Source organism: Equus quagga, chromosome 13, assembly GCF_021613505.1.
Source record: "Equus quagga isolate Etosha38 chromosome 13, UCLA_HA_Equagga_1.0, whole genome shotgun sequence".
In the NCBI taxonomy this organism is placed as follows: Eukaryota; Metazoa; Chordata; class Mammalia; order Perissodactyla; family Equidae; genus Equus; species Equus quagga.
This window is the reverse complement of record NC_060279.1, coordinates 19,631,648-19,659,213: the sequence shown is the minus strand read 5'-3', so window position 1 is coordinate 19,659,213 and position 27,566 is coordinate 19,631,648. Positions and strand designations below refer to the sequence as shown.

At 40.0% G+C, this 27,566-nt stretch overlaps 1 protein-coding gene across 3 annotated transcripts in view; it reads right to left on the bottom strand.

The window, feature by feature from the left end:
• Nucleotides 1-20,341, bottom strand: part of HMCN1 (hemicentin 1) — a 433,459-nt gene extending 413,118 nt beyond the window's left edge. For all 3 annotated transcript variants that reach the window (XR_006891498.1, XM_046681569.1, XM_046681570.1), the window contains exon 1: nucleotides 20,073-20,341. Coding sequence is in view for 2 of the 3 variants with exons in the window: in XM_046681569.1 (XP_046537525.1) it covers nucleotides 20,073-20,340 (268 nt within the window). In the remaining variant the exon portion in view is untranslated. The remainder of the gene's footprint in view (nucleotides 1-20,072) is intronic.
• Between the last annotated feature and the right edge of the window lie 7,225 nt (nucleotides 20,342-27,566).

The window sequence follows — 27,566 nt, the reverse complement described above, 5'->3', positions numbered from 1 at the left end:
GATGGGCACAGATGTTAGCTCAGGGCCAGTTTTCCTCAGCAAAAAGAGGAGGATTGACAGCAGATGTTAGCTCAGGGCTGATCTTCCTCAAAAACAAAACAAACAAAAAAGAAACCAGAGGTTGTTTCCCTGAAATAGGCAAATAGATCTAAATTGATCATGAGACAAAGAGAAAGCACAAGTAAATAATATTGGAGATGAAAACTGCGTCATCGGAGGTAAACTTTCTATATGCCACTTTATCTTAATTGCAATTTCAATGGGAAAAGTTTTAGTTTAACCATCAAATACGATGATCACTTTAGAGTTTTTTGAAGGGTACCATTTTTAGATTAAAAAAGTTACTGTAAATTCCTAGTTCTGTTTATTTCTTTGATAATGAAGATATATAATTCTATCAAATGCATCTATTGAGATGATCATATGATTTTTATCCTTTTATCTACTAATATGATGAATTATAACGATTTCTTTTCTAGTGTTCAACTAATTTTTCCAGTCTTGGGACAAAAACAACCTGGTCATTACATATGTTCCTTTTTATATACTGCTGGATTGATTAGTTAACATTCTTGGAATTTTTGCATCTAGATTTACAAGGGAAGCTGACCTATAATTTTTCTTTCCTGTATTATCCTTATCAGATATTTGGTACAAGGGTTATGCTAGCCTCATGGAAAATGTTCCCTTTTTGTCTAGCATCAAGAAGTAGTTCTGTAAAATTGTGACTACTATTCCTTGAATATTTGGTAAAGCTCTCCCAAGAAATCATCTGGGCCTAGAGTTTTCTTTGTAGGCAGATATTTTACTATAAAGAAAAGCCTTTTTTAAAATGGGAGAAAATTTAGACATGAGAAAAGAATACAGAGGCAAGGAAAATTGTGAAGATACAAGAAGTGACCTTTCAGTAACATGACAGACTAAGTTGACACGGAAGACCCTCCTTTACAAAGCAGAAATGCTAGATAAAATATAAAATTTATTTTTCAATAAATAGCCACGCTTGAATGATAAAAATAAAGGGAAATCTCCCAGGTAACTAAAATAAAGAGGAAACTCAAACCGGAAGTAAACTGGTTGTCACCATGACAGCAAAAGAGGGTATCAGATCCTGATACAGGGTTTGGTTGCTAAGATTTGTCCATGTGAGGACAGTTTTCACAGTATCAGCCTTTTTGGGTGAGACAACTACAACAGAGTACCCCGTTTAAAGCTGAGCCCTGTTGGCGAAATGGGGATCAGGAAAAATTCCTCCCACTAACCTAGAAAATTGGCAAGAAAGCTTGCCGTGTGTCCAGGTTTCTAACGGGGGGAATAAATCTCCTGAGAGAAATTGAAACCCTAAGCCAAAAACATATAAGGGTTTGTAGGGGTTGTACTAACTGTTGGTACAGGAATCCAAAGCCAAAAAAAAATTAGCCCACAAGCTAATTTTAGGCTCTGAACAAAAGCAAATGCAAAACCCCGCTGTTGAAACACCAGTAGTGCAGAATCCAGGGTCCCGCAGACTCCGTGCTAAGGATCCATTCACAGTCAACAATTATCAACCACACAAGAAACAAACCACAGTGAGGGAGAGTCAGCAGACCAAACAGGCGGGAGAATTTACACCACTCAAAGAGGTAGAAATAATGCAACAACATTAAAGAGACTATAATATTGCAGAGCATATGATACAAAATACAATAGGCAGATTTGCAAAAGAACCAGATGAAACTTCTGGAAACAAAAGCTATGGTTTTTGAAACTGAAAACTCAATGGCTGACTTAAAGAATAGATTAAATAAAGCTGAAGAGACGGGTATGAAAGATTTGAGGAAACCACCCAGAACGCAGTAAAGAGAAAAAAGAAATGGAAAATACAAAAGAAAAACAAAGAAGCTTGGAGAATAGAATAAGATCCAAAATATACTTAATAGGATTTTTGAAGGGGACATTACAGAATGAGGAGAGGAAATATTTGAAAGATAAGAATTATCCACAACTGAATACAAACCTTAAGTGCTCAGGTCGGGAAGACAAACCAGGTTCCGAGCAGAAAAACAAAATCAAATCCATGCTTAGATGATAAATAAGGAACTGCAGAAACAGGAAGGCAAATAGATCATCTTAAAATAACCAGAAAGAAACAACAGCTTACCTAAAACAGAATGACAAACTGACAGACTTCTCGTCAGCAGCAAAAGAAGTCAGAAAACAATAATATAATATCTTCAGTGGGCTAAATTAGGTACAGAATTCTATACCTATGTAAACTACTAATGAAAAACTAAGGTGTTATACAAGATTCTCAAAAAAAAAAAAAACCAAAGGATTTCCTACTGTTAGAGGAGGTCATCAAGAGGATGTGACCGCACGGTGACCCTTGAACTGAAGGCTCCTCACCACCTCCTCTGTCTTTTCGACACGCATTCAGCCCATTGTTCCTGGACTAGGAGCTACTTCAAGGATGAAGCCTTGGGAGAATAATGTTTTACTGAGACCATCTGGACTGAAGCCTCTAAGGCCTCTGTATAAACTCAGAGGACTGGGGCGAGCAGTGTGGAGATCCACTCTTCTTGCTGTCACCCAAGACAAGCCTCGTATGCAAGTTCCCTTGCTTATTAAAACCACCACCTACCAACCTGGAGTGGTCTGGCCCTTTGAACTCTCCTTGCCCGCCATATACAGGGGCCAGTTTTGAATTTCACCTGGGGAACTCCTGAGGTTGTGAAGCAACACCTAAGTATATACAACCCCCCAAAAAAGAGCATAAAGAGCATAAGGAGTGTAAAGAATTTAAGGAAGAAAGGAAAGAGTATATATAAGAATCCAAAATGAAGGAGTAGGAAGCTAGAGACAACAATGAGTAAAGAAATTAGTAAACAAGTCAAATCTAAATGAAAATTGACCATATAAACAAAATGACTAATTAGGGTTTAAGAACGAGACGGATGTAGGATATCAGTTAATACTACACAGGGTAGGAGAAGATGATCAGAGTAAAGGATTCCAAGGCCCTTGTATTACATAGGAACATACATTGATTAACTTCACTAAGCCAACTAAATTAAGAGTAATGATGAAGAGAGAGAAAGGGACTGTATAATTTCCAAACAAATACAAGGGAAAAAAAGAGAATTTAAAGAAAATCAACTTAGTAGGAAAAGAGGGGTAAGGATTAATAAAAATCACAGTACATAGAAAACACAAAATGAGATAATAAAAATAAGTCCAAATATATAAATCATCACAATCAAAGTAATAGGATTAAGCTGGACTATCAAAAATAGTTTGAAAATAAGACAAGGAAAAAAGATATATGAGAAATACCAACCAAATATGGACTAACATTATTAATACCAAGCAAAATGTATTTAAAAGCAAAAAGTATTATTAGAGATAAAGATGCCATATATTTAATGATAAAAAGAACAATTCACCAGGAATTGTTCTGAGCCTTGTATGTACCTAATAATATGTCCTTAAAGCAAACACTGAATGGAGTTTCAAGGAGAAATTAATAAAACCACAATCACAATGGGAAAGTTTAATATAATTTATTCAAAAACTGATAGATCAATTGGGCAATAACTAATAGGGATAGAATATTTGAATAACAATTAACAAGCTTGATCTTATGGACATATATAGAACTCGGCACTCAACAGTTAGAGAATTTTCTCAAGTACATGTGGAACATTTACAAAAACTCCTCCTTCCCTTAAATAACTATTTATTGAGCACCTTCTACATGCCAAAGAACCTTCTATGTGAGGCTTTGGGGAATACAGTCATGGAAATTAAGTCTCTGCCTTCATGGAGTTTATATTGAGTGGAGGAGATAGACCTTAAATAGATTCACCTCATCGCTAATGTCACGCAGTGCTAAATCTACAAAAAGAAAAATAAAGCAGGTTAACAGGACAGAGACATGTGGGGAGCTACATACGACTGGGCAGTCAGGGAAGGCCTCTCTGAAGGTGACTTTGAGCCAAGAGCCATATGAAGTCATGATGTAAGCCATGGAGGATCTGGGGAAAGAAGCAATAGCAAGAGAAATGGCTCTGGAAAGGGAAGGTGTCTGGCTTATAAGAATCAATAAAAAGGCCAATATACTAAAAGCGAAGTGAATAAGGAGGTCAGAAAGGGGAGTTTGGAACAATGTGATCTGCCTTTCATTTTAAAAAGATCCTCTGGGAGCTCTGGGGAGAGCAGCAGGGAGACCAACTAAAGTGGATCAGGCTAGAGGAGCAAGGGTAGAGAGGGTGAGTAGTGGTCAAATTAAAATTTTGAAGGTAGAGCCAAAGGAATTTGCACAGAGATTGGATACGGGGTGTGAAAGAAAGAGATGAGTTCAGAATGACTCCAGGGTGTTGTCCAGAACAACGGTGAGAAAATGATAGCCCCTTTCCTGAGATGGGGAACACGAGAGAAGACAATGTGGGGCGGGGAGGGGTGCTGATAAATGTGAGATACCTCCTAAACGACCCAGTGGAGAAGTAAGGTGGTAGGTTCCTCCTGTTCCACCTTTGCATTGGGGTTGCCTGCCTGGCCTCTCTGGGTATTTACTGTTGAAATTTCTCAAATTGTCATGGAGCAGAAAACACTCAATCTGCTTTCTCTGTCCTAATTCTTTCTCTGTCATAGGCAGAACTAATTCTACCCTCACTCATTCTACCCAGCTAAAGGACCTTTACAAGCAAAATTAAACTAACATTTGGGGAATGCCTATTATACTAAGTCCTTCCACAAATATCATCTCATTTAAATATAAATATCCTTGTTTGTGGCAGGAATTTAAAGTGGTGGGTGAGAGGCCGGCCCAGTGGCATAGTGGTTAAGTTCACACACTCCACTTTGGTGGCCCAGGGTTGGCAGGTTTGGATCTCGGGTGCAGACATACACACCACTCATCAAGACATGCTGTGGCAGTGCCCCACATACAAAATAGAGGAAGACTGGCACAGATCTTAGCTCAGGGACAATCTTCCTCACCAAAAAAATTAAAAAATCAATAAAGTGGTGGGTGAGACAATTGTGCACATCTATTCTCAGCTCCATATCCAGTGACATCATATTGGCAGTGGGGGAGTACTTACACAGTGGAAATTGCCAACGTCTACAAATAAGGACCTCTCCCCACCCTCAGCACCAGAACCAGTGGTTTAACGTTTACCAGCACACCACTGATTAGATCCTTATTTTAGACAGAAGGAAACTGATGCTCTAAGAGGTCAAAAGACCCGCCCAGTTACAGAGCCAGGACCCAGGTGTTTGACTCTATGTTCATAAAAGGTACAGTAAATCTGAAAGGGGATCTCCAGATTGAATGACACTTTTCCAGTACTCCAGGAAAATTCCTTGAAAGAGGTGAAACTTTGAAAAATCTTTTAATTATAGAAGAGAAAATGTCTGGCACACAGGGAGACATTCCAAAATAGAGTGTGGCTTAGGAGAAAACTTCAAAGCAAACGTAGGATCATCTGATCCAGGGGGTGGTGAACACGTTCACCTAAGAAGAGAAGGGAAGACCCTCTGGGGAACACGAAACAATAGAAATGAGGTTTTCTGTGTGCTCTGGCAAAGGGCTTTGAAGTAGAAATAACGAACTAAGAAAAACCAGACTAGGTTTCACTTTGAATCTTGAAAATTGACATTCCAAATAATATTACATATCTTTTTAGAATCTTGTTCTCTACTGCTTAATGAAATAATATTTTCCCAGTCTTCTACTTGGTAGAAAAAAACAAATATTAAAGAACAAGATCCACCTCACGTATTTATCTCTTCCCCATCACCCACCAGTCTCATTCAACCAGCTTCTCCCTGTCAGATCTTGGCAAGAATAGCTACTGAGTTGCCCTGAAGCATTTTCAGTGGCAGAGTGCCTTCCTTCCAGCCTGGGAAATTCAAGGAATTCCTCCCACCTGTAAAGGTAAGCCCTCAGAAATTTGGTGCTCATGGAAAAATAGCTTCAATTAGTGTGTTGGAAGTTTCCAAGAAAGAAACCTAGAGATATACAAACTCAAAATATTTGGGAACCCTTACATAATTCCCAGAATTGCTAGCTCCGATATAATTTTCCATTTCAAAATTAAACGTCTCAAGATCTTTAAAAAAAAAATCAAACAAAGCTTTTATTAAATGTTCTAAGAGTAAATGATCTAAAGTATTAAATGCTTTAAGAGTAAGATTCACAGATTTTTAAAAATCCAAATTATTTTTAAGGACTTAAATATCACCCAAAACTTATTAGTGCTTTTCTCCAAAATTCCCACCGAGAACCCCATTCCCCTCCAAAAAGAGATCAGAGCCTAGAGCCCATGATACTCCCTGATGCAAATATTTTTTATCAAAAATGTACAGAACAAACTGAATCTCTCTTGTAAAAGTTAATCTTTTTTTTAATGTCAATCACTGAGTGGTCTCAGTCTGAATTGAATTGTGTCCCCTCAGAATTCCTATGTTAAAGTCCTATGCCCCAACGCCTCAGAATATGACCTTATTTGGAAATAAAGTTGTTGCAGACGTAGTTAATCAAGAAGAGGTCATAGGTGAGTAGGGTGGGCCAATAATCCAATGTGACTGGTGTCCTTCTAAAAAGGGGAAATGTGCCACGGCACGCAGGGAGACCCCCTGTGAACATGAAGGCAGAGATGGGTGCATCTACAAGCCAAGGAAACACCAAAGATGGCCAGCAAACCACCAGAAGCTAGGAGAGAGGCATGGGACAGATTCTCCCTCACAGCCCTCAGAAGGAAACGACCTTGCCACCATTTAGATTTCAGACTTCAAGCCTCCAGAACTGTGAGACAATAAATTTGAGCTGTTTAAGGCACCCAGTTTGTAGTCGCTTGTTGCGGCAGCCCGAGCAAACCAACACAGTGGTGCCTTTGCCATGCCTTCTTGGGCACATCTCCTCAACCTCACACGATTCTCAAAACAAAAGAAGGTGACAAAACATAACTCGTCAAAAGCAATTCTTTGTCAGGAAATTTTGTACTTTTTGTGAGAGTTCCTATAATATAAACCTCAGTTGTCTCCTATGTAAAATAAAGATAACATCCAGCACTTAGAGATTTGGTGAGCCTTAAATGAGATAAAGCACAGAATGTATCTAGTTCAGTGTCTGGTCCATAGGAAGGATTCAAAATATAAAACGGTAGCTGTTATTACTAGAAATAAAAATTACGCTATGAAGCCTGTGCCAACAAGACACATAAGGGGTTTCCTCAGAAGTCCCTGCCGGCCACGCTGCCCTCAGAAAGAGTTGCCAACAGCAGACTTCATCAGGCTCCAGCTCTCCCAGGGCCTGAACTGGTACCTTAAATTTATCCCCGAGCCTCAGTTAGACTTTGCCACCAACATATCCCACCCTGCTTTATCCCACCATTATCTGTGGTCACTGCCCTGAACGTAAACCATTCCTCTTCTCTCTTACTCTCATCCTCCCTGTTTCCTCTCACCTGACCCGTTCCTTCACCATCCTATGTCCTCACAAATCCTGTGAGCTTCCACACCATCTTCTCACAGGAACTCTTCATCCACCTCCCACTTTAGCTGAAACAGGGCTCTCCTTTGACGGCACCACCTCCCCTACAGCCCTCCCCAGTGAGGTGCACTTATTCTCCAACACCCCAGACACAACAGGGTCAGGAGGTGGCTCAGTATTTTATCCACTCCCCGTCTGTTATTGTTCTACCTTCAGAGAAAAGATCTGCCTTTTTGAGGTACATGTAACCTATGACACCTTCTAACCCTCTTCATCACTGTTAACTGCCACCTGGAGACTTCTCAATAATTCTTATTAAATAAAAATTTGATGCCTGACTCACTGTCTTCCTCATCATTTTAAGCTCTGTTATCATCTGGGTTACTTTATCATCCATGTTCAACTCTGCAGACTCAAACTCCTTGATCTCAATCCTGCAATCTTCATTCCAGTTTAACTTTCTTTTCTACCCAAGCTAAATTCTAGGACCAATCACTTCGGCCATTCTTACCACTAATCTCAACTCCCTTGTGATACTGTCCTTTACATGCCAAATCTCAACTCTTGTCAGTCCCATACATCCAGATGTGACCCTACGATCTGTCACTTCAGTCTCTCTTATCAATATCCTTCTCAACCATACCCTATTTCTTTAGTCACACTTGCTCAACAAAATCCTAGTCCTGGACCAAACCAGTGGTCAGCCTCAGCAGTTATGCCCAGGCTGCTGAGAGCCACTGGAGAAAATCACACAGCTCAGCAGTGTTCAAGCATTACAAATTCATCTTCTGAACCACAACTCATTCTGGGAAATCGTCTATGTGTCCACAGCCACCTTCTACCTCCAAAACTCCACTATTCTTCTAAAATCCTTTATGTACCCTTCTACCACTTCCCTCCTATCATGAAATGACTCTCCTTTCTGTTTCTTTGAGAAAAAAAAGAGTCCATCAGACAGGAAATCACCCAACATCTTGCAACCCCACCTACCAGCTTGTCCATGACCATGCCTGTCTATGGTCACACTCAGCCAAAGGTCTTCTCCCGCCAACAGCCAATCCCTCTAGTTTGCATCCCATCTCCTCTTGCTTCCTCAAAGACCTGGTTTCATAAGTTATATGTTCTCCCTTCGGCATTTCCTATCTCTTCTCCTCTACTGACTCTTCTCCAGCAGTACTTAAACACTGTCTCCTCCCTCCCTTCTTAAAAAAGATGTTCTTTATATACGGTAACTGACAAATAATAATGTACAACTGAAATTTCACAATGTTATAAACTATTATGACCTCAATAAAATAATAATTAAAAAAGCTCTTTCTCAACTCTAAGTCCCGTTAACTAATGTTTATTGAGAATTTACTGTGTGCAAGAGATTGTGCTAAGTTTTGGACATCTATTATTTCAATCCTTGCCTCAACCTTACGGAGTATATAATAGTCTCCAGTTACCCAAACCGAAGCATAAAGAAGTTAAGATCATACAACAAGTAACTAGGGGAAGCAGGCTTCTATCCTAGGCATCAGAGTCCAGAGCCTATGCTTTTAACCACAATACTATGTTTCACGAAAGAAACACACTGGGTTCTCTAGTTCCATTTTCTCACCCATCATTTCAGCCTCCTGACTCCACAACTCCAAAGAAACTGTCCATTTTAGCCTTTATTTTCAGTAGACTTATAAATGAACAGAGTTGACAACTTCTCCTGCTTAAAACAACTTTTTAGATATCCAAACACTGCTCATTCCTGTTTCTCTTCCTATTTACCGGGACTCTCCTTTCCAGAATCCTTTATGAACTGCCCTTCACACTTGTGTTCTCCATAGTTCTATCCTGTCTCCCTTCTTTTCTGTCTACATACTTTCCTTGGATGATCTCATTTATTCCAAAGGCTCAGCCATCATCTATATAGGTTTCAAGTGGAAAGAACAGCTACTTGGCACTATTCACACTAACACTGACACTTAGAAATGCTGAGGGGTGATACCTGGAGACTGACAGGCCACCCAAACAGATCCACACAGGAAGACATTTACTTTGATAAATTCACCATCAGCCAGGGTCTGGCTCTTAGACTTATAAACTCTGAAACGTTAACTTGACACTGGCAGACTATTTTAAACAATAGAGACTGATGTATAAAACTGGTATGCCAAAATATGAGTTATCAATGAGGAATACAACTGTCTGGTGAATCTGATGTATGGGCCAGTCTGACCAGAGCATTCTCTCCCCATAAGAAAAGTACATGAGTTTAAATTATCAGGAGGCTGTTTGGTGAGCACGCAACCAAAACAAGGAGAGTTAACAGTACGATCCAAATATGTAATGACATCATTACATATTTATAAGGATAAACAGTCTATCACCACAGTTGGAATGCTGCTTATGGGTGGACTGGCTATTAAAATGTAGAATGAACTAACGCTGAATCCTAGATAGAAATTGGCAAGAAAAACAAACAATCCAATTAAAAAATGGGCAGAGGATCTGAATAGACATCTTTCCAAAGAAGATATACAGATGGTCAACAGGTAAATGAAAACATGTTCAACATCACTAATCCCATCAGGGAAGTGAAAATCAAAACCACAACAAGAGAACACCTCACACCTGTTAGAATGGCAATTATAAAAAAGACAAAAAATAAGTATTGGCAAGGATATGGAGAAAAGGGAACCCTTGTGCACTGTTGGTAGGAATGTAAATTGGCGCAGGCACTATGGAAAACAGTATGGAAGTTCCTCAAAAAATTAAAAATAGAACTACCATACGATCCAGCAATTCTGCTTCTGGGTATTTATCTGAAAAAAAATAATCCACTAACTCAAAAAGATATACGCACCCCCATGTTCAGTGCAGCATTATTTACAATAGCCAAGACATGGAAACTACTTAAGTGTCCATCAATGGATAAATGGATAAAGAAAATGCAGTGTTTATGTATATATAGAGAGAGACAATGGAATATGAAACTAATATAATGTTATATGTTAATTATACCTAAAAAAAAAAAAAGAACCTGGTTGTACAATGCCTAAGTCTGTTTCTGTGACTCTCTTTTTCATTGCTGACACCCCAGACTTTTGGATATTTTATTTGAACCAGTTAATGTATAAGGAGCTTATCATCCTGGCCTGAGAGTAACAGTATCTCTCAAAGCTAACTTTATCTATCTTTTCTCTTCCATTGCATGGCTGATTTCATATTTTCACCTACAGAAAGCAACCATATTTCCCTTTCTTCTACGTTCTAAGGGCCAAATCCAGTCCAAAGGACTTTCTTAATAGCTCAGAAATCTATACCCTTCTTCCTATGCCCAAGTCACCTCAATATTTCCCCCTGAATTGCTATGGTGGCCTCAGATTTCATCTCTCAGCTCCCAGGACTGCCTTGCTCCAATCCACCCATCCAACAGATAAAGATCTAAAATGAAAATCCAATCATGTCACTCCTCACTTATAATCCTTCCAGGCTCTTGATAACTTTCAGGATGAAATCCAAACTCCTGAATATTTTGATTCAACTGCTTTTACTCATGCACCTTCTTCAGGTTTCAGCCCAGGCCACATCTCTTCCAGAAAATCTTTGTTAACCATCACCCTCTTGAATTCAGGATCACAGGCACTGCTCTGGGCTCACACAGCTCCCTGTGCTTCTTTCCACTATAAAATGTATCATGGTATATAATACTATTTCTCTTGCCCTTCTCCCCATAGATAGTTCACTTCTTGTAAATTAAGCCTCATTATGTTTGAATCAAAAAGCACCTAGCATGGTCCTTGACAAATAGTAAAAAGTCTGTTATTGACTGATGAGTGAGTGAATACGTGAATCAATGAATGTAATGGCTTATCTTTGGATTTTTAATTCTCTTGTTGGTTTCCCAATCATGAAGCAGTGGACTAGGGGTCAAGGATACAGTGTAGCAAAGACTATGTGCTTCACAAACACTGAGTGTGTTAGAATCTGACTACATTTGAACTGGTTTGAACTGTCCTTTGCCTGTAGGCTGGTTAATAGCCAAGTCATCAAGTAGATATTTTTTCTATTTAATTTTTTAGTCTTATTGTATAAATGTTCTACTATTTTTCTCTTCTTTCTTCTTCTTCTTCTTCCCAAAGCCCCCCACTACATAGTTGTATATTCTAGTTGTAGGTCCCTCTGGTTCTGCTATGTGGGATGCCACCTCAGCATGGCCTGATGAGTGGTGCCACGTCCACGCCCAGGATCCAAACCAGCAAAACCCTGGGCCTCGGAAGCGGAGTGTGCAAACTCAACCACTTGGCCATGGGGCCGGCCCCTACTACTTTTCTTGATAAGTGGCTTTTCTCCAGTATCTATTCAATCTTTATAGACAAATGTGAGTCATTCGATAACTAAGAGCAACACCATTGATTCTATAGTATTTTTAAAGAATTTTCACATATATCATTTTATTTAACCATGGTAACATCAAAAAAGTAGGGAAAGTTGATATCAATACATCTTACCCTTGACATAACATAAGTCCATTTTTAAACTTTTCCTATTCTCCATAGAGATGGAGAATTCTCACGGGGATTTATCAGAAAAGAAAAAACCAAGGTTGAAAATCCCTGTAGGCTTGTGAGAACCATCTACAATGTGATCTCTGGTTTGCACAGAGCTCCCTGGAAATTAATTTATTTGTTGTGACATTCCAGTTCAGTTAAATTTGCAACGTATGCAGAATGTCTTACAGCATGGAGCTGAGCAATTCCAGACTGCGTAGAAATCCCCCCAAATTCACCTGCTATACAAACACTCAATGAGTACCCAAGATGCAGCATTATCTGGGTCACAATGATCCTTCCATTTCATGTTCAAGCTTGGTTGGGAGATATACAGCATCAAAAAGATCTAATAGCAAATTATTATGTTGTTTAGTTTTATTCTTCTGATTGCTATAATTTTAAAAGCAAAGCAACAGACATGAAAGGCAAGATTAAAATACCCAGAGAAACCATTAGTTCTGGCTTCCAGCATTCACTCATTCATGAAACATTTCTTGGGTGTCTACTGTGTGCCAGGCCTGAGACAGATGGAGCCGTCCCTGCTCAAGGAGCTTAACGTCTAGTCAGAGGAGGGAAGGTAAGCAGAGTTATAAAGACCATTGAGAATGGTTATTGTTTGTCTGATCCAGAGACAAACCATAAGCAAAACCAAATTCAGATTTACCAAAAATCAATTAGAAGGCTGTTGCTCAACTCAAAAAAAAAAAAAAAAAACATTCATTCTGTGGGAGTCATAGATGATTCTGTTAAATAGAAACATCCTTAATACATTTAACAAATTTATCAAAAATTGGCCCGTATACTTTGGAAGAAAATTTTCATTGTGCATAGTAAAACATCTCTACATAGCCTCAAAACACATCCAGTGACATGGGATCCACTCTCAGCTTAAAATATTCTCTCATTCTAGGAAAGTTATCATTGTCCAGTCAAAATCTCTCACTCTTACATTTTAGTTCACTTCCTTTTGTTGGATTTCTCTTGGACTTAAAGGCCAATCCTTTTCCTCCTGAAAACCCTTCTTCCTTTAGGATGTGCTAGAGACAAAGGGACACTAATAGCTTCTTGGCTCGTTTCCCTATACATATTGAAACTGAAAACATTCCATTTGAAGTTTAGTTCATATAAATTTGTATAGGTTTTCAAGGTCTGAATGTGCAATATTTTCCTTGTAAAAATCTTTCTATTCATTATGGTTTCAGGTGATTTTGCTACTGCTCAGAAAAATATTCTAAGAGAATCTTTTCACAAAAGAAGTCCCGGAGTGTGTTCTTAACACTGTGTAGATCTTACAGAACCATACAAAATCACTGAGGGCTCAGAGGTTTTATTACAATGATATTCTTAAGCACAGAGGCTTGTAATGCTGATATTTCTCCGAATGAATCAAGCCTTTGCTACTCTGAGTTTCTTTGCAGTCACTTATCTTTCACTATATTATGACTATTAAAATCATGGACTTTGATAATAACCTACCAATGCACTAGTTTTATAGATAGAGAAACATTAGTCTGGCAAGGTTAAATGATTTGCTTAAATGACAAGAGTAAGGAAGAGAACAGAAATCTTCTGTTCCAAATTGGATGCTCTTTCTACTAACATTGCGTTTGCGTTTTGTAAAATACTGGTTGAATCATTTATCAAAACTAGTTTCAATTTTAGCTTCATGAACAAAGCAGCCATTCCAGTAGTTGGAAACGACAATATAATTCCAAAGATTTCTAATTCCTTTTCTCCCATTCTCTTTTGAATTCTCTCCAAACAGGCATTTCACTTGCATCATTTCACTAGTCTTGTTTAGTCACCGATGACTTCCACATTGCTAAATTCATTAGCCAACTCTCAGTCCTCCTCGTAATTAACCAATTAGTGCTTCTCCCTTGAAATGCTTTCTTCTCTTGACTTCTAGGATAATGTACTCTTTTCCTTCCTCTCTGACTTCAATTTCTCAGGCTACTTTGCTGGTTTATCCTCATTTCTCTGCTGAACACTGGAGTGTCCCAGGGCTGGCTGGCTCCTCAGACCTTCACTATTCTCCATTTAATCAGCCCCTTAGTGGTCTCGTCTAGCCTCATAGCCCTAAAGACCATCTGCATGTATGCCTTGCAATCTGAAATTTATATCTCTGACCCAGACCTCTCCTCTTGACCTCTAAACTCATATATCCAACCACCTTCCACTTGGGTACCAAAAGGCAACTCAAACTTAAACAGAACCAACAATAAAAGCCTCATCCTCTCACTTTTTCTCAAGTCTGCTTCTTGCTCATTCTTCTCCATCTCAGTAAACAGCTATGCTATGCTTCTATTCGCTCAAGCCAAGTCCTCAGAATCTGTCTTGTCTTCTGTCTTTTTTTCTCACACATTACATCCTGTCCATCATTAAATCCTTTGGGTTTCATCTTCAAAACAGACACAGAATCCAACTATTTCTCAAAACTTCCACAGATACCAACTTCACCCAAGATATACCATCCTCTTCTGCCTCAATGATGCAGGAGTCTCCTAGCCTCTCTGCTTCTGCCCTAGCTCCACTTTAGACTATTCTCAAACAACAGTCAGAATGATTACGCAGATGCATAAGTCAGATCATGTCACTGCTCTGTTCAAAATCCTAACATGGTTCTCCATCTCACTTAGAGAAAAGCCAAGTCACAGTGGCCGAGAAGCTCTTTTGTGATGTGGCCCCATCATCTTTCTGACCTCACCTCCTAACTTCTCCCTATTGCTCACTATGATCTAGATACACTGGTCTTTTCAGAGTTCCTTGAACACATCAGGATGCTCTTGCCACGTGCAAGAGCATTTCATTTACTGTTACTCTGCCTGCAAAAGTCTTTCCTCAGATATCCTCACTGCTCCCTCCCTCATCCCCTTCAAGTCTTTGTTGAAAGGTGGCCTTTTCAACTGCGGGCTTCCCTGACCACCATATTTAAAATGTCACCACTCTCAATCCACCTCAAACTCCCCATGCCCTTTTCCTGCTTATTTTCTCCAGAGCAATTGCCACCAACAAACATAGCACATGTATTTTAATTCTTTTCTTTATGACCTGTGTCCCCCAGTAGACTGTAAGCTCCACAAGAGCAGGAGCTTTTGCCTGTTTTAGGCCCTTTTGTATTCCCAGTGTCTGAAGCAATGCCTGAAACATAATAGGTGAGTGAACGAACGAATGAATGAATGAACGAGACTGACATAAGATAGCTTGAGAAAAAAGTAGAGACGTAATTGTGAAAGAGAAGAAGAGAATTTTCTTTATATAAAGTGACTCATTAAAACATTCTGCCCCATTCTCTTTCCTCTGTCTCTGGTACCTGCCTTCCAGAGAGGAGGAGAAATGGAAAACTGAGTGATAAAAGGAGCTGTAGTCAAAGGGAAACCCTCAGCCCTCCACAAAGTTGTGTCCTGAGGAAGAGAGAAATACATTTGAGTATTGTAAAAAGCATGGCAAAAATTAATATGTAAGACTCAGCAAGTTCAATAATAAACTAGTGTTGATGAGGATCTGACTTCTTAACCAGAACCCTCATATACTGCTGGTGGGAACGTAAAATGGTACAGCTGCTTTGGAAAACAGTCTGGCATGTCCTCAAACAACGAAACAGTTACCATGACCGAGCTATTCCACTCCTAGGTATATACTCAAGAGAAATGAAAATATGTGTTCTTTTGTGTTCTGAGCACCCAATTTCAATGTGGAATGGGGGACGGGGGTTCCCCACCCCTCCAACAAGCATTTCTCAGACACCAGCAGGATGTCTGAGAATTCAACTCAATTCTGATGCCTATCTACCCAGAGATAACATCAGATCCCACAGGTTAAAGGTGGAGACTGCCCCTCCCCCCCAGTTCAGACACCACTTGCAAGCCCCTGTTGTTACCTTGCTTCTGACCGTCTGGCTCCAGACACCCCTCCTTTTACTTCAGACGCCAGTCACAAGTCCAGGTTGTTACCTGTACTTCTGACCAACCGGCTATAAGTCAGAGGTTCTCACAACCTCCTCCTTGGGTTTGAATAATTTGCTACAGCAGCTCAAAAAAGTCAGGAAACCTATTTACTCATTAGATCACCAGTTTATTCTAAAAGGATATAACTCAGGAACGGCAGATGGAAGAGATGCATAGGGCAAGAGGTGTGGAGCACCCAAGCTATCCCAGAGCATGCCATTCTCCCCAAATCTCCACATGCTCACCAACCCAGAAGCTCTCCAAGCCTTGTCCTTCTGGGTTTTTATGGAGGCTTCTTTACATAGGCATGACTGATTAAATCACTGGCCATTGGCAAGAGATTCAACCTCCAGCCCCTCTCCCCTCCCCAGAGGTGGGAGTGGGAGGCGGGAGGGTGGGGAGACTGAAAGTTCCACCCTCTAATCACATGATTGGGTCTCCTGGCAACCAGCCCCAATCCTTAGGTGGAGTCCAAAGTCAAATCATTAACATAACAAAAGACACCTTTATGGCTCTCATCCTTAGGAAATTCCAAAGGTTTTAGGAGCTCTATGCCAGAATCAAGGATGAAGACCAAATATATACTTCTTCTTATAAATCACATCACATATGTCCACACAGAAACTTGTACACAAATGTTTATGGAAGCGTTATTCATAACAGCCAAAAAGTAGACACAACCCAAATATCCATTATGGATTAACAGATAATCAAAATGTGGTATATCTATACAATGGAATATTATTTGGCTATAAAAAGGAATAAAGTACTGATACATGCTACAACATGGATGAACCTTGAAAACATTATGCTATAGTGAAAGAAATTAGTCCAAAAAGACCACATATTACGTGATTCCATTCACATGAAAGTCAACAGGAAAATCTATAGAGACAGAAAGTAAATTAGTAGTTGTTTAGGAATGGGAGGAGCATGAGAGCAGGTAGGGGAGTGATAACTAAAAGGCATGCAGTTTCTCTTTGAGGGCATGAACATGTTCCAAAATCGATTGTGGCGATGGTGGCATTTATCTGTGAATATACTAAAAACCATTGAATTGTACATTTTAAATGAATGATTGTACGGTAAGGGAATTATATCTCAATAAAGCTGTTAAAAATTAATGTATTAAGGGGCTGGCCCCGTGGCCGAGTGGTTAAGTTCATGCGCTCCGCTGCAGGCGGCCCAGTGTTTCGTTGGTTCGAGTCCTGGGCGCGGACATGGCACTGCTCGTCGGACCACGCTGAGGCGGCGTCCCACATGCCACAACTAGAGGAACCCACAACGAAGAATACACAACTATGTACCGGGGGGCTTTGGGGAGAAAAAGGAAAAAATAAAATCTTTAAAAAAAAAAAAAAATTAATGTATTAAATGTGATTATGGAAGTAGAAAACCCATCTTAAGCATAATTAGCATCAAAAGGTTGGCTTCACTCTCCATGGCTCTGGTCCTCTCTGGTACTTGCTCCTACCATGGGCGTGGTGTTGGTCCTCCAACATTCATTCCTACATGCACAATATCTGAATGACTTTATCACCTCCTTGTCAACTTGTTAGATGTCTTCTTTTTGCATATTCATGTTTTCCACGTATTTTAATTTTTATCCTTATCTGCAAACACAAACCTTGCCCCAAACTCTAATACAGAGGTCCAAAGAAATCATCAGCAAAGGCCTAAAGATTTTTGTCAAATGCCTTAGCCTACATCCCAGATCTTATCTATTATTTCATCTAGCTAAATGCAATAGAAGATATCAAAGGGCTTTGAAAAGCTGTAAATAGTCAAAGTTATTAATGTAATTATTATATTAAACTTCACACATTCTTTCTTTCCATGTCACTTGTATTACCCAACTATAGGAATATGTGTTAGGGACCATGAAAAACAACCACATGCAAAACAGACAGTTGTAAAATGTCACAGTTAGAAGTGGCCTTAGGGATGCTCAAATCCAATTCTCTCATTTATAGCAGAGGAGACAGATTCAAAAAGATAACTGACTTTTTTAATGTCTCTCAGTAAAACAGCCAATCCCCCATTCAAGGCCCCTTCTGTCATTCCATGCTCATTGGCAATCAGAAGTACAAAGGAATCAACAACTCAGTGATTATACACACACACACACACACAGAAAATGCCACACAAAGGTAATATTACAATCCATGAAAGTGAATTAGTAAACTAAATTAAAGGTTATTAGTATGTTTTAACTTCTATTTCCCTCTTTATCTTCAAACATACTTTAAATAGTCTTAGATAATATAAACGCTTGGCCACTTCTCTCTACTTTGAATCACAATGCAAACAGAATGAACAGTTTTGCTGAATTATACATACAACTAGTTTTATGGAACCAATTTAAATTAATCATTTTCTCATATTATTTAATTCATAAGAGCTTTAATTTATTAGTCATCTGTTATTAGCATGCCAACTTTCCCTCCCTTTGAATCATGATTGCTAAACATAGGAAAGTCAACGACAGCACACTTTCCCATTTGGCAACAATGGGAAGGCGGCACACCACAATATGATTTATTCCAATAATTTTTCATATCACATCAAAATATCATGATGATCATTTCCATTTATGACTTGAGGCGATTTTTGTTTTCTGTTTGCAACAACATCATTTCATAAGTTTTTTGAAAAAAAGGAAATCGTGGTGTTAATTAGAGAAAATAATTTTCACTTTATTTTTTAGCCAACTTCAGATTCATCCCTATAGAAGAAACATATTTAGTGTATTCCAAAAAAACAAAAGTCGTGCACTGCATCACAATTGGCATCGTGACATTTAATAAATTGAAACATTATAACACATGAAGTGTCTTACTAAGATAGTAAACACAGCAAATGATCATTCAATTCTTTATTCAGATATACAGACCATTTCATGTTTGGTCAATGTAGAAATTACTATTTATATGCATATCCCAAAACAGTAGGAGAGGTTATTATTTTCATCATTTGAAGAACAAACAATCCCAGAAAGTTCTATTTCCCTCTAAATTTCTCTCCATGCCATTTTTTAAAAAACAGCTGAAACCTGCCATATTTAATATCTAGAATGAATTCGAACTCATATACATTTGTCAAATGCACCAGGAAAGAATCTGAGATTCTAAATATCAAGCTCTCATTGTGATGAGGTTGTGTCAAGGTCTTCTAGTGAAGGCAGAGAATTTAAATTAAAAAGTGGGGGAGGACTTTTAAGAACCACTGCTTTATTTTTTCTTCAACTGGGCAGCGACTTGTGCTAATGAAACTCAGGTGGATGTCAGATTGCAAGCCCCAGGGCTCCCCCTGCAATGCTACCCACAGCAATGACAATGAGGGCTGCTAGGATCCTCACAGAAAGGTGCCACTTTAAAGAGAAACTGAAAAAAGTAAATAGGATCATATTACAGGGAGCAGCTGAAAACCATGGCTTTAGGGCAAAAAATAAAGTTATTTTGCTTCAACTACCTCTAAAGAGCACCGACACACCAAATTAGATGCATTTCTACTGGATGAGACATGGACATAATGTTTATAACCATCTGTGAATCTAACAATGACCTGGTGCAAAAATGAATAGATCCAGCTAAGAAATGAATGGCTTCTCTCTCATTTTCATCTCTTCAGTTGCAATAGTAGTTATTACTTACAAGCTTCCTTGTGTTTCACACAACGGGTTTTTTCCCCTTATGTGAGAGTCATCCTGAGTATGCTCTCAATCCGGATGTTAGCTCTTAAAAGTACTGCTGCTGAAGACCCATGTCCCAATCTGCCTTCATAATTAAACTTTCTGTAGCTCTAAAATTTTTTAAAAAGTCAAGTAACTCTGATTTTGATGTCGTTGCTCTGGTTCCTGTTTTCATAATTTCCCATTTCCAGGTTTGGGGACCACTGCATAAGCACCCCAAAGAAGCTATCTGCTCCATGGCTGAGATTGGAGCTGGAATCACAAACCTAGATGCCAGCGAGCAATTCTTTGTTACACTGTATTCAGCTACACATAAAAAAAAAAAAAAAAAAGGCTTTGAAACTTCCTGACACTGACACAATTTCATAGCATAAGAAATAATGTAATCATAAGAAATAACAAACACAAAGAATAAATATTTCCCTTACCTGGATCATGGAAAGGCACCAAGGCAAAGTTGAAAAGAGGTCTCTTAGGTCTTTTCAAAGACGTCTCCAAAATTTTGGAAGCCCCTTCGATAACCTGAACTAAATCATCATACATGGAACCAGTCACATCAAACACAAAAGCCAAGGTGGAGGCCCCCTCGGGAATTTCCTCAGCCCTGATCTCGGACTGGGAGCTTGCATCTTGAGCTAGGGAAGAATAAAGAAGAGCAAACAGGAATACTGTGTGGACCATGTCCCAGGAAATCATTTTCTTTTCTTGCTTTTTTTCCGAGCGCCTGAGCTCTGCGCTTAGCCCTCCTCAACAACAGGCAGCGGGGTTCCTCTCAGAGCAACTCATTAGACACTTGAAATCTCTTGCAACTAGCAAAAAGTTTGGAGCCGAGGCTCGGATGCGGACAAGCACCAAACCCGAATCCCTGCAGGAGCTAGGCAGGCAGAGATGCGGCAGCTTTTGTCTGGACGCAGCTTCCTCCGGGACTGCTCTGCCCGCGGCTTGGGGGCAGCGCGCCGGCCATGCCCCGGGGGCCGCTCCGAGCTTGCGGCGCCGCGCCCGAGTCCCACCGCCGCCGCCGCCGCCGCCACCGCTCGCCCGGGCCAGCCACCGCGGCTCCCGACTTTCCTCTGCGCGCCGCTCGGCAGCGCCGAGGGGAAGCCTGGCTCGGCCTCGCCTCCTGATTGGCCAGCTGCAGTCCCCCCTCCTTTGCTCTGGGCCCCCCCTCCCTGAGGACGACTTCTCTCTCCACCGATTCTAGGGTCAATTCAGTCCCAGGGGAGCGCTCCCAGGGTCGCCTCCGCTCCCACCCGCGAGGCTCCTACTCTACCAAACCCCAGGGTAAACAATGGCTTGGCAGAATGAGTGGCAGAGACCCAAGTTGAAAGACACCACACTCACTAGCACAAAGGGGATTTTATTTTTCTACTGTGTGCAACGCTGCTGCAGACACCTCTTTCATAATTCCCCCAAGAAGCCAAGACGCCCCGGCCCAGCCTTCCGTTTCTCAGCCCACAACTCAGCCCAGCCAGGAGGGGGAGCTGGAAACTTCTCCCGGCTGGGCTGCAGCCACACTATCGCTCTTTGATCTCCTTCGGGGCTGTGGAGCGGCGGAGAAGGGAGGGAGGAGAGAGCTGGAGCTGGATGGGCAAGAAGCGAGAGGAAAAGGAAAGGAGCTGTTGAGGGAAATGAGACAGACAGCAGGAACTGGGGAAGTCACTGATTGTAGTTAGGAAAGAGGAGAGAAGGGAAGGAAGCTGGATGCGAATACAGATTGGAAGCTCAGTGGAAAGGATGAGGAGTGACAGGGAATTCATATTAAAGAGGAAACTGATTTTTTTTATTTCATTATCAAGAGTCATGTTTGCTGAGCAGTCTGAATCTCCCCCTTAGCATGGTGAGGCAGAATAATATCCCCATTTCACATTTCCGCCCATAGATCAGCCATGTGCCAAATCTCAGCCAAAGACCATTAAAAAGGTGTTCCCCTCTATGGCATTTTCTTGCCAATAAGGAAGGAAACCTCGCCCTGGAAAACATTACAAAGCTTTCCGTGTTATAATTATTATATATATTATAGTACTAATCACAGAGATAAGAAAGTGGACAAAGAAAGTCACCCATAAGCTAAGGATTCTTTGCTTCATTTTAATGAAAACGTATTTCCAGCCTGGAAAAGGAGCTATTGTCTGGATCCTGGCATTTAAAGAGGGGCCAACAGGCATCTTGCTCCCCTTTCGAATGTGTATTAGACCACCCACCCGACACAGAGGCAGCCTGAGGAAGAGCCCGCTCCCCTGAGTCTTTTATAGTCTGCAGCCGTCTTCGCTTTCAGCCCCAGCGGCTGTGGGACCGGAGTTTATGATACCTATAAGTCATGTCACTTAAAGGAAGCAGACTGGCCATTTGGGCTGAGTGGGAATAGGAGAGGAGGGGGGAACACACTTCCTTTCCAAGTAGTATTTAGAGAATGCTATTTGAGTAGCCTACTCCTTTGTTTATTTAAAAGGAGTTGCATTCTAATTCCTCGAGTTTTCACTGAGACCTGAGCTGTTCCAGGTGTTCAAAGGAGCTGGTAGAGCCTGGTGACTAAGAGTTTTGGGTCAGATAGCCTGGGTTCAAAGCCCAGTTGTGACAGTTTATAACTGTGCATCTTCAGCAAGCTACCTACTTCTTTATGCCTTCATTTATTCAGCTGTAAATGGGGATAATGACAGTACCCACCTAATAAGGATTCAATGATCCATCTTGAGAAGTGTTCTGTGTGCACCTGAAAAGAATGTCATTGGGTGGAATGTTCTATAAATATCGGTTAGGTCAAGTTGTTTGATAGGGTTCCTCGAATCTTCTATATCTTTACTGATTTCTGCCTAGTTGTTTGTGTCAGTAATTTAGGGTGGTATTGAAATCTCTGACTATAATTATGGATTTGTCTATTTCTCCTTGTAGTTCTTTGAGCTTTTGCCTCAGGTATTTTAAAGCCCTGTAATTAGATGCAAGATTATCCACACCCTCGTATTCCCAATTACTGTGTATGAGTGTGAAAAATGGACAGTGAAGAAGGCGCACATGAAAAAAATCGATTCATTTGAAATATGGTGCTGGAGGAGAGCTGTACGGATACCCTGGACTGCCAGAAAGATAAATAAGTGGCTCCTAGAGCAAATTAAGCCTGAACTATCACTGAAGGCAAAAATGATAAAACTGAGGCTGTCCTACTTTGGGCACATCATAAGAAGGCAGATTCTTTGGAAAAGACAGTAATGCTGGGAAAAGGAGAAAGCAGCAGGAAAAAGAGGAAGACCCAGCGTAAGACGGATCGACTCCATAAAGGAAGTCATAGGCACGAGTCTGCAGAAGCTGAGTGGTGCTCTTGAGGACAGGATGTCGTAGACATCACTCATTCATATTGTCGCCTAGAGACAGAGCCAACTTGATGGCACTTAACAACAATCGGATGCATCAACACTTAGCATTATTGTGTACTCTTGATTCATTGACTTCTTTATCATTATAAAGCTACCTTCATTATCCACAGTAATATTATTTGCTCTGAAATATGCTTTGCCTGATATTAATATAGCCACTCCAGCTTTCTTTTGATTAGTGTTAGCATAATATATCATTTTCCATCCTGTCACTTTTAACTTATTTGGGTCATTATATTTAAGGTATGTTTCTTGTAGTCACGATACAATTGGGTCTAGCTTTATTTACGCAATCAAAAAATCTCTGCCTTTTATTGGGCTATTCAGACCATTTACATTCAATGTGATTATGGATATGGTTGGATTTAAATCTGTCATCTTGGTATTTGTTTTCTATTTGTCCCATCTGTTCTTTGTTCCTTTTTTCCTGTGTTTCTGCCTTCGTTTGGATTTATTGAATATTTTTTATGAGTCCATTTTTATCTCCACTGCTAGCTTATTAGCTATAACTCATTATTTCATTTTAATGGTTGCTTTAGAGTTTATCACAGTCTTCCTTCAGGTAATATTATACCTCTTCAGTATAATAAAAGAACCTCAGAATAATATACTTCCATTACTCCCCTCCCAAACTTTTTTGTTATTATCATGCATTTTATTTTACATTACAGTGTTCTAAACCCCACACTATATTGATGTTATTTTTAAAGTAGTCAGTTAACTTTTAAGGACATCTAAATAAGAAGAAAAAAATAATATATTTTCCTTCCTGGTGCTGTTCATTCCTTTGTGTAGATCCAGATTTCCATCTGATATCATTTTCCTTCTCCCTGAAGGCTTTGGTTTAATATTTCCTGCAGTGCAGTTCTGCTGGTGATAAATTCTTTCACTTTTTTAAAAGATATTTTTTTGCTCGATAGAGGACTCTAGGGTTGGCAGGTTTTTATCTTTCTTTCAGTGGTTTAAAGATACTACTCCACTGCTTCTTACTGGCATTGTTTCTAGTGAGAAATTTCTATATATTTATATTTGTCTCTCTATATGAACCTTCTTTATTTCTCTTGATGCTTTTAAGAGTTTTCTTATTATCACGGATTTTGAGCAATTTGCTTATGATGTGCCTTGGTGTGGCTCCCCTCCTATTTCTTGTACGTAAGGACTGTTGAGATTCTTGCATTTGCGAGTATATGGTTTTCACCAAATTTGGAAATTTTAGCCTTTATTTCTTCAGATGTATTTGCCTCTTTTCTTTGGAAGACCCCAATTCATATTTGTGAGGCCACTTGAAGTTGTTGCATAGCTCACCAATGCTCTGTTCATTTTTTAAAATTATTTTCTTTTCTCATTGTATTTCGTTTATGATAGTTTCCATAGCTATTTCTTCAAGCTCACTAATCTTTTCTTCTCCACTGTCTGTTCTACCAGTTGTCTCATCCAGTGTACTTTTCATCTCAGACATAGTTTTCATCTCTAGAAGTTCTATTGAATACTATTTGAATCTTCTTTATATCTTCCACGTCTCATTTTAAGTGTATGAATATCTGGAATACAGTTATAATAACCTTTAATGTCCTTGATTGGTAATTCTAACATCTGTGTCAGTTCTATATCAGTTTCCATTGATCAAATTTTATCCTTGTTATGGGTTGATTTTCTTGCTTCCTTTCAGGACTCATAATCTCTGATTGGATGTCAGACATTATGAATTTGACCTTTTTGAGTACTAGATTTATGTTTTCCTATACATATTCTTCAGATTTGTCCTAGGACAGAGTTGAATTATTTGGAAATCATCTGATCCTTTTGGGACTGACTTTTAAAATTTGTTAGGCCGGACCAAAGCAGTGTTCAGTCTAGGACAAATATTCCCCATTACTGAGAAAAGACCATTCTGTGTATCCTACCCAATACTCTTTGAATTATGAGATTTTCCAGTCTGGTTGGTGGGGACAGACCTATTTCCATCCCTGTGTGAGTGTGGGCATTGTGACCTTTAATCCTTTCAAGTGGTTCTTTCCTCACATGCATATGCTGTCAGTACACAGCTGAATATACAAAGAGGACTCCCTTCTTATCTCTGGTGTTTTTTACCTACATAGCTCCTTTAAGTACTCTCTCCTGCAAACTCTAGCTGTCTTCGTCTCCCAAGACTTTCAGCTCCACCTCAACTCAGGCAACCTGCTAGGATCCACCTTGGTTCCACCACCATGCATCATTACCTGGAACCTCTCTGAAGGTGGTAAATTGGGACAATTGTGGGACCCACCTCATTTGTTTCTCATGTCTCTGAAATCATTGTCCTGCTTTGCCTCAGAATAAGATGAAGAATGCTTATAAAGCAGTTAGCCCAGTGCCTGGAAATGCAGCAAGGACTCAGTAAAAGCTAAGTATTATTATTATCATTATATTTCTTTGACGATATAGCTTTGAAAGTTGGAAGCTATGTGTACATGCATTGAAGACAATGCTTTGGAAGGGAAAAATAACTAGGGAGGCTTTTTTATTTGTTCGTTTATAGTTTTTTGTAGCTTCATTAACATCCTGAAATCTAAGTGGGGAGTAGCACTTAAGAGCATGTTTAAGGTCCACAAGGCACTGTGGTAGGGAAAGATGGGTGACAAAGAAAAGAAATATTTAATGTCTCAAAAGGCGTTTTTTTCTTGCATATGTATATATGTAGAAATATACTTTTATCTTCCATAATCCCAGTGCGTCTCTCCACTTTAGTCTCTTATAATTGATGAATACACTATTTCGGACATGGGAGAGAGAGACGTACATGGGCTCTTCTACTCCTTTTCAGTAAAGTTTGATCTCTGTTGAAATGCCAGTCTTTGGAGCAAGGTAGCCCTGTGGACAGAAATCTTATTTACGTGTTAAAATAAATGAGCGCCTGAAAGTAGATTTTGGCAGGCAGTCAGCTGGGAGTATCAAGAATGTAAATTGGGAGATAGTGACTGAGTTAGGGAGAGGGCATGGCCTAGGATAGGAGGCGGAAGGGTTAGGCAAAAAGGATAGCGATGCTTAAATCAGAGTATTGCCCAGAAATAACAATATACCCTAGCCTTTTCCCCGCTTTTGTTATTAAAAACAGTCTCTGTAAGTTTAGAAGGAACACTGGTCTGTGAATCTAGTCTTGCTTTAAGCCACTAATTGTTTCAGTTCTGTCATTCACTTCACATGCTAAACAATTTCTGAAATTCATTTCAGCTGTAACATTCTCTGACCATCTTAGCCAAAGTTCCCCAGAAAACCTGAAATGAAGGTCTGGGGTGTGATTCCCAGGGTGCAGGCACAAAAGAGAGGGTGAATGGAAACAGGAAAGAAGGGAGAGCCTGTATAAGGATGCATTATCAAGTTGGCGTCTGCTATAACCTACTGGTTACTCGGTCCCACAGAATTGACTGGACACTCGTATGTTAGGTGTCTCAAGACTGCTTGTGAAGGAGAAAGGACAGTGATGGGGTAAAAAGGGAATGTACCTACCCACCAGCCCCATCCTCACTGGTCAAAGACTTACCCCATGGGGCTGAAACAACCCCATACTTTTGGGTCCCACATACATGGGCGCTGATCTGGTTTCCTTGGCATCCCGCTCCAAGCCCAGAACAAGAGACACATAGGAGATGCCCGAGGCAAGATGCTGTCAGGTTGCACCTGCATGAAGCTGGTTGGCGCTTGGATCACATCTTGAAGGCATATAAAGACACTGAAGGAATCTCAGCTGAAGAGCACAAAGATTAGAGGTATACTTAAGCAAAATTACTCAGACAATGAGTGAGAAATGGAATAAGGGAGGTAAATTGGGGAAAAGGACAAAAGTAGAAGTAGACTGCAGTAATAATATAAACGACATTCTTTAAGCAAACTGAGACCTGGAGAGTTTAAGCAACTTGCTTAAGGTCAATGTTAGTGCGCAGTAGAAGGAGGACTTGAACCCAGGCAAGCTGACTCCAAGCCCATGCTCTTCACTGCTTTGCAATGCCGCCCTCGAGCTCTAAGTTACAAGGGCAAGAGCTCAAATAATAGCAATGGATAACGCAAGGAAAGACTGTTAGTACAATAGCAGAAGTATTTGGTAATTTTCCATTTTTTTTTTTAATGAAAAGATCTGCGTAGGTAACTCTAAGCAAGCACAAGCCAAAAACGCCCTTGAAAGGTTCTGGGGACAGAGACAAGAACAAGAGGAAAAAGTGAAAGTTTTTAGTTTACCGAGAGCCCTGTCCTCGATCTAGCCTAGACTTCCTCTAGGAAGTCCTAGAAGATCCTAGGAGGTAGGGTATGGGAATGGAGAAGCCACCAGCTCCTCTTGGAGATGAATACACAGTGGTAGAGTTTGCAGTGACACATAACAAATTATGGAACATTTCCAGTTTCATGCTAACAATCACCAAATTAGTTCTTAAAAGTCTCTTTACGTAGATTCTCATTATTGCTATAATCGGGGGGGGGAATATGAAAAGGTGACATTTTTAAAAAAGTAGTCCAGCACATTTATAGCAAAGTCAATACTAAAAACCTCTTTCTAATTCAGTTTTCTCCCTTGAAATTCTT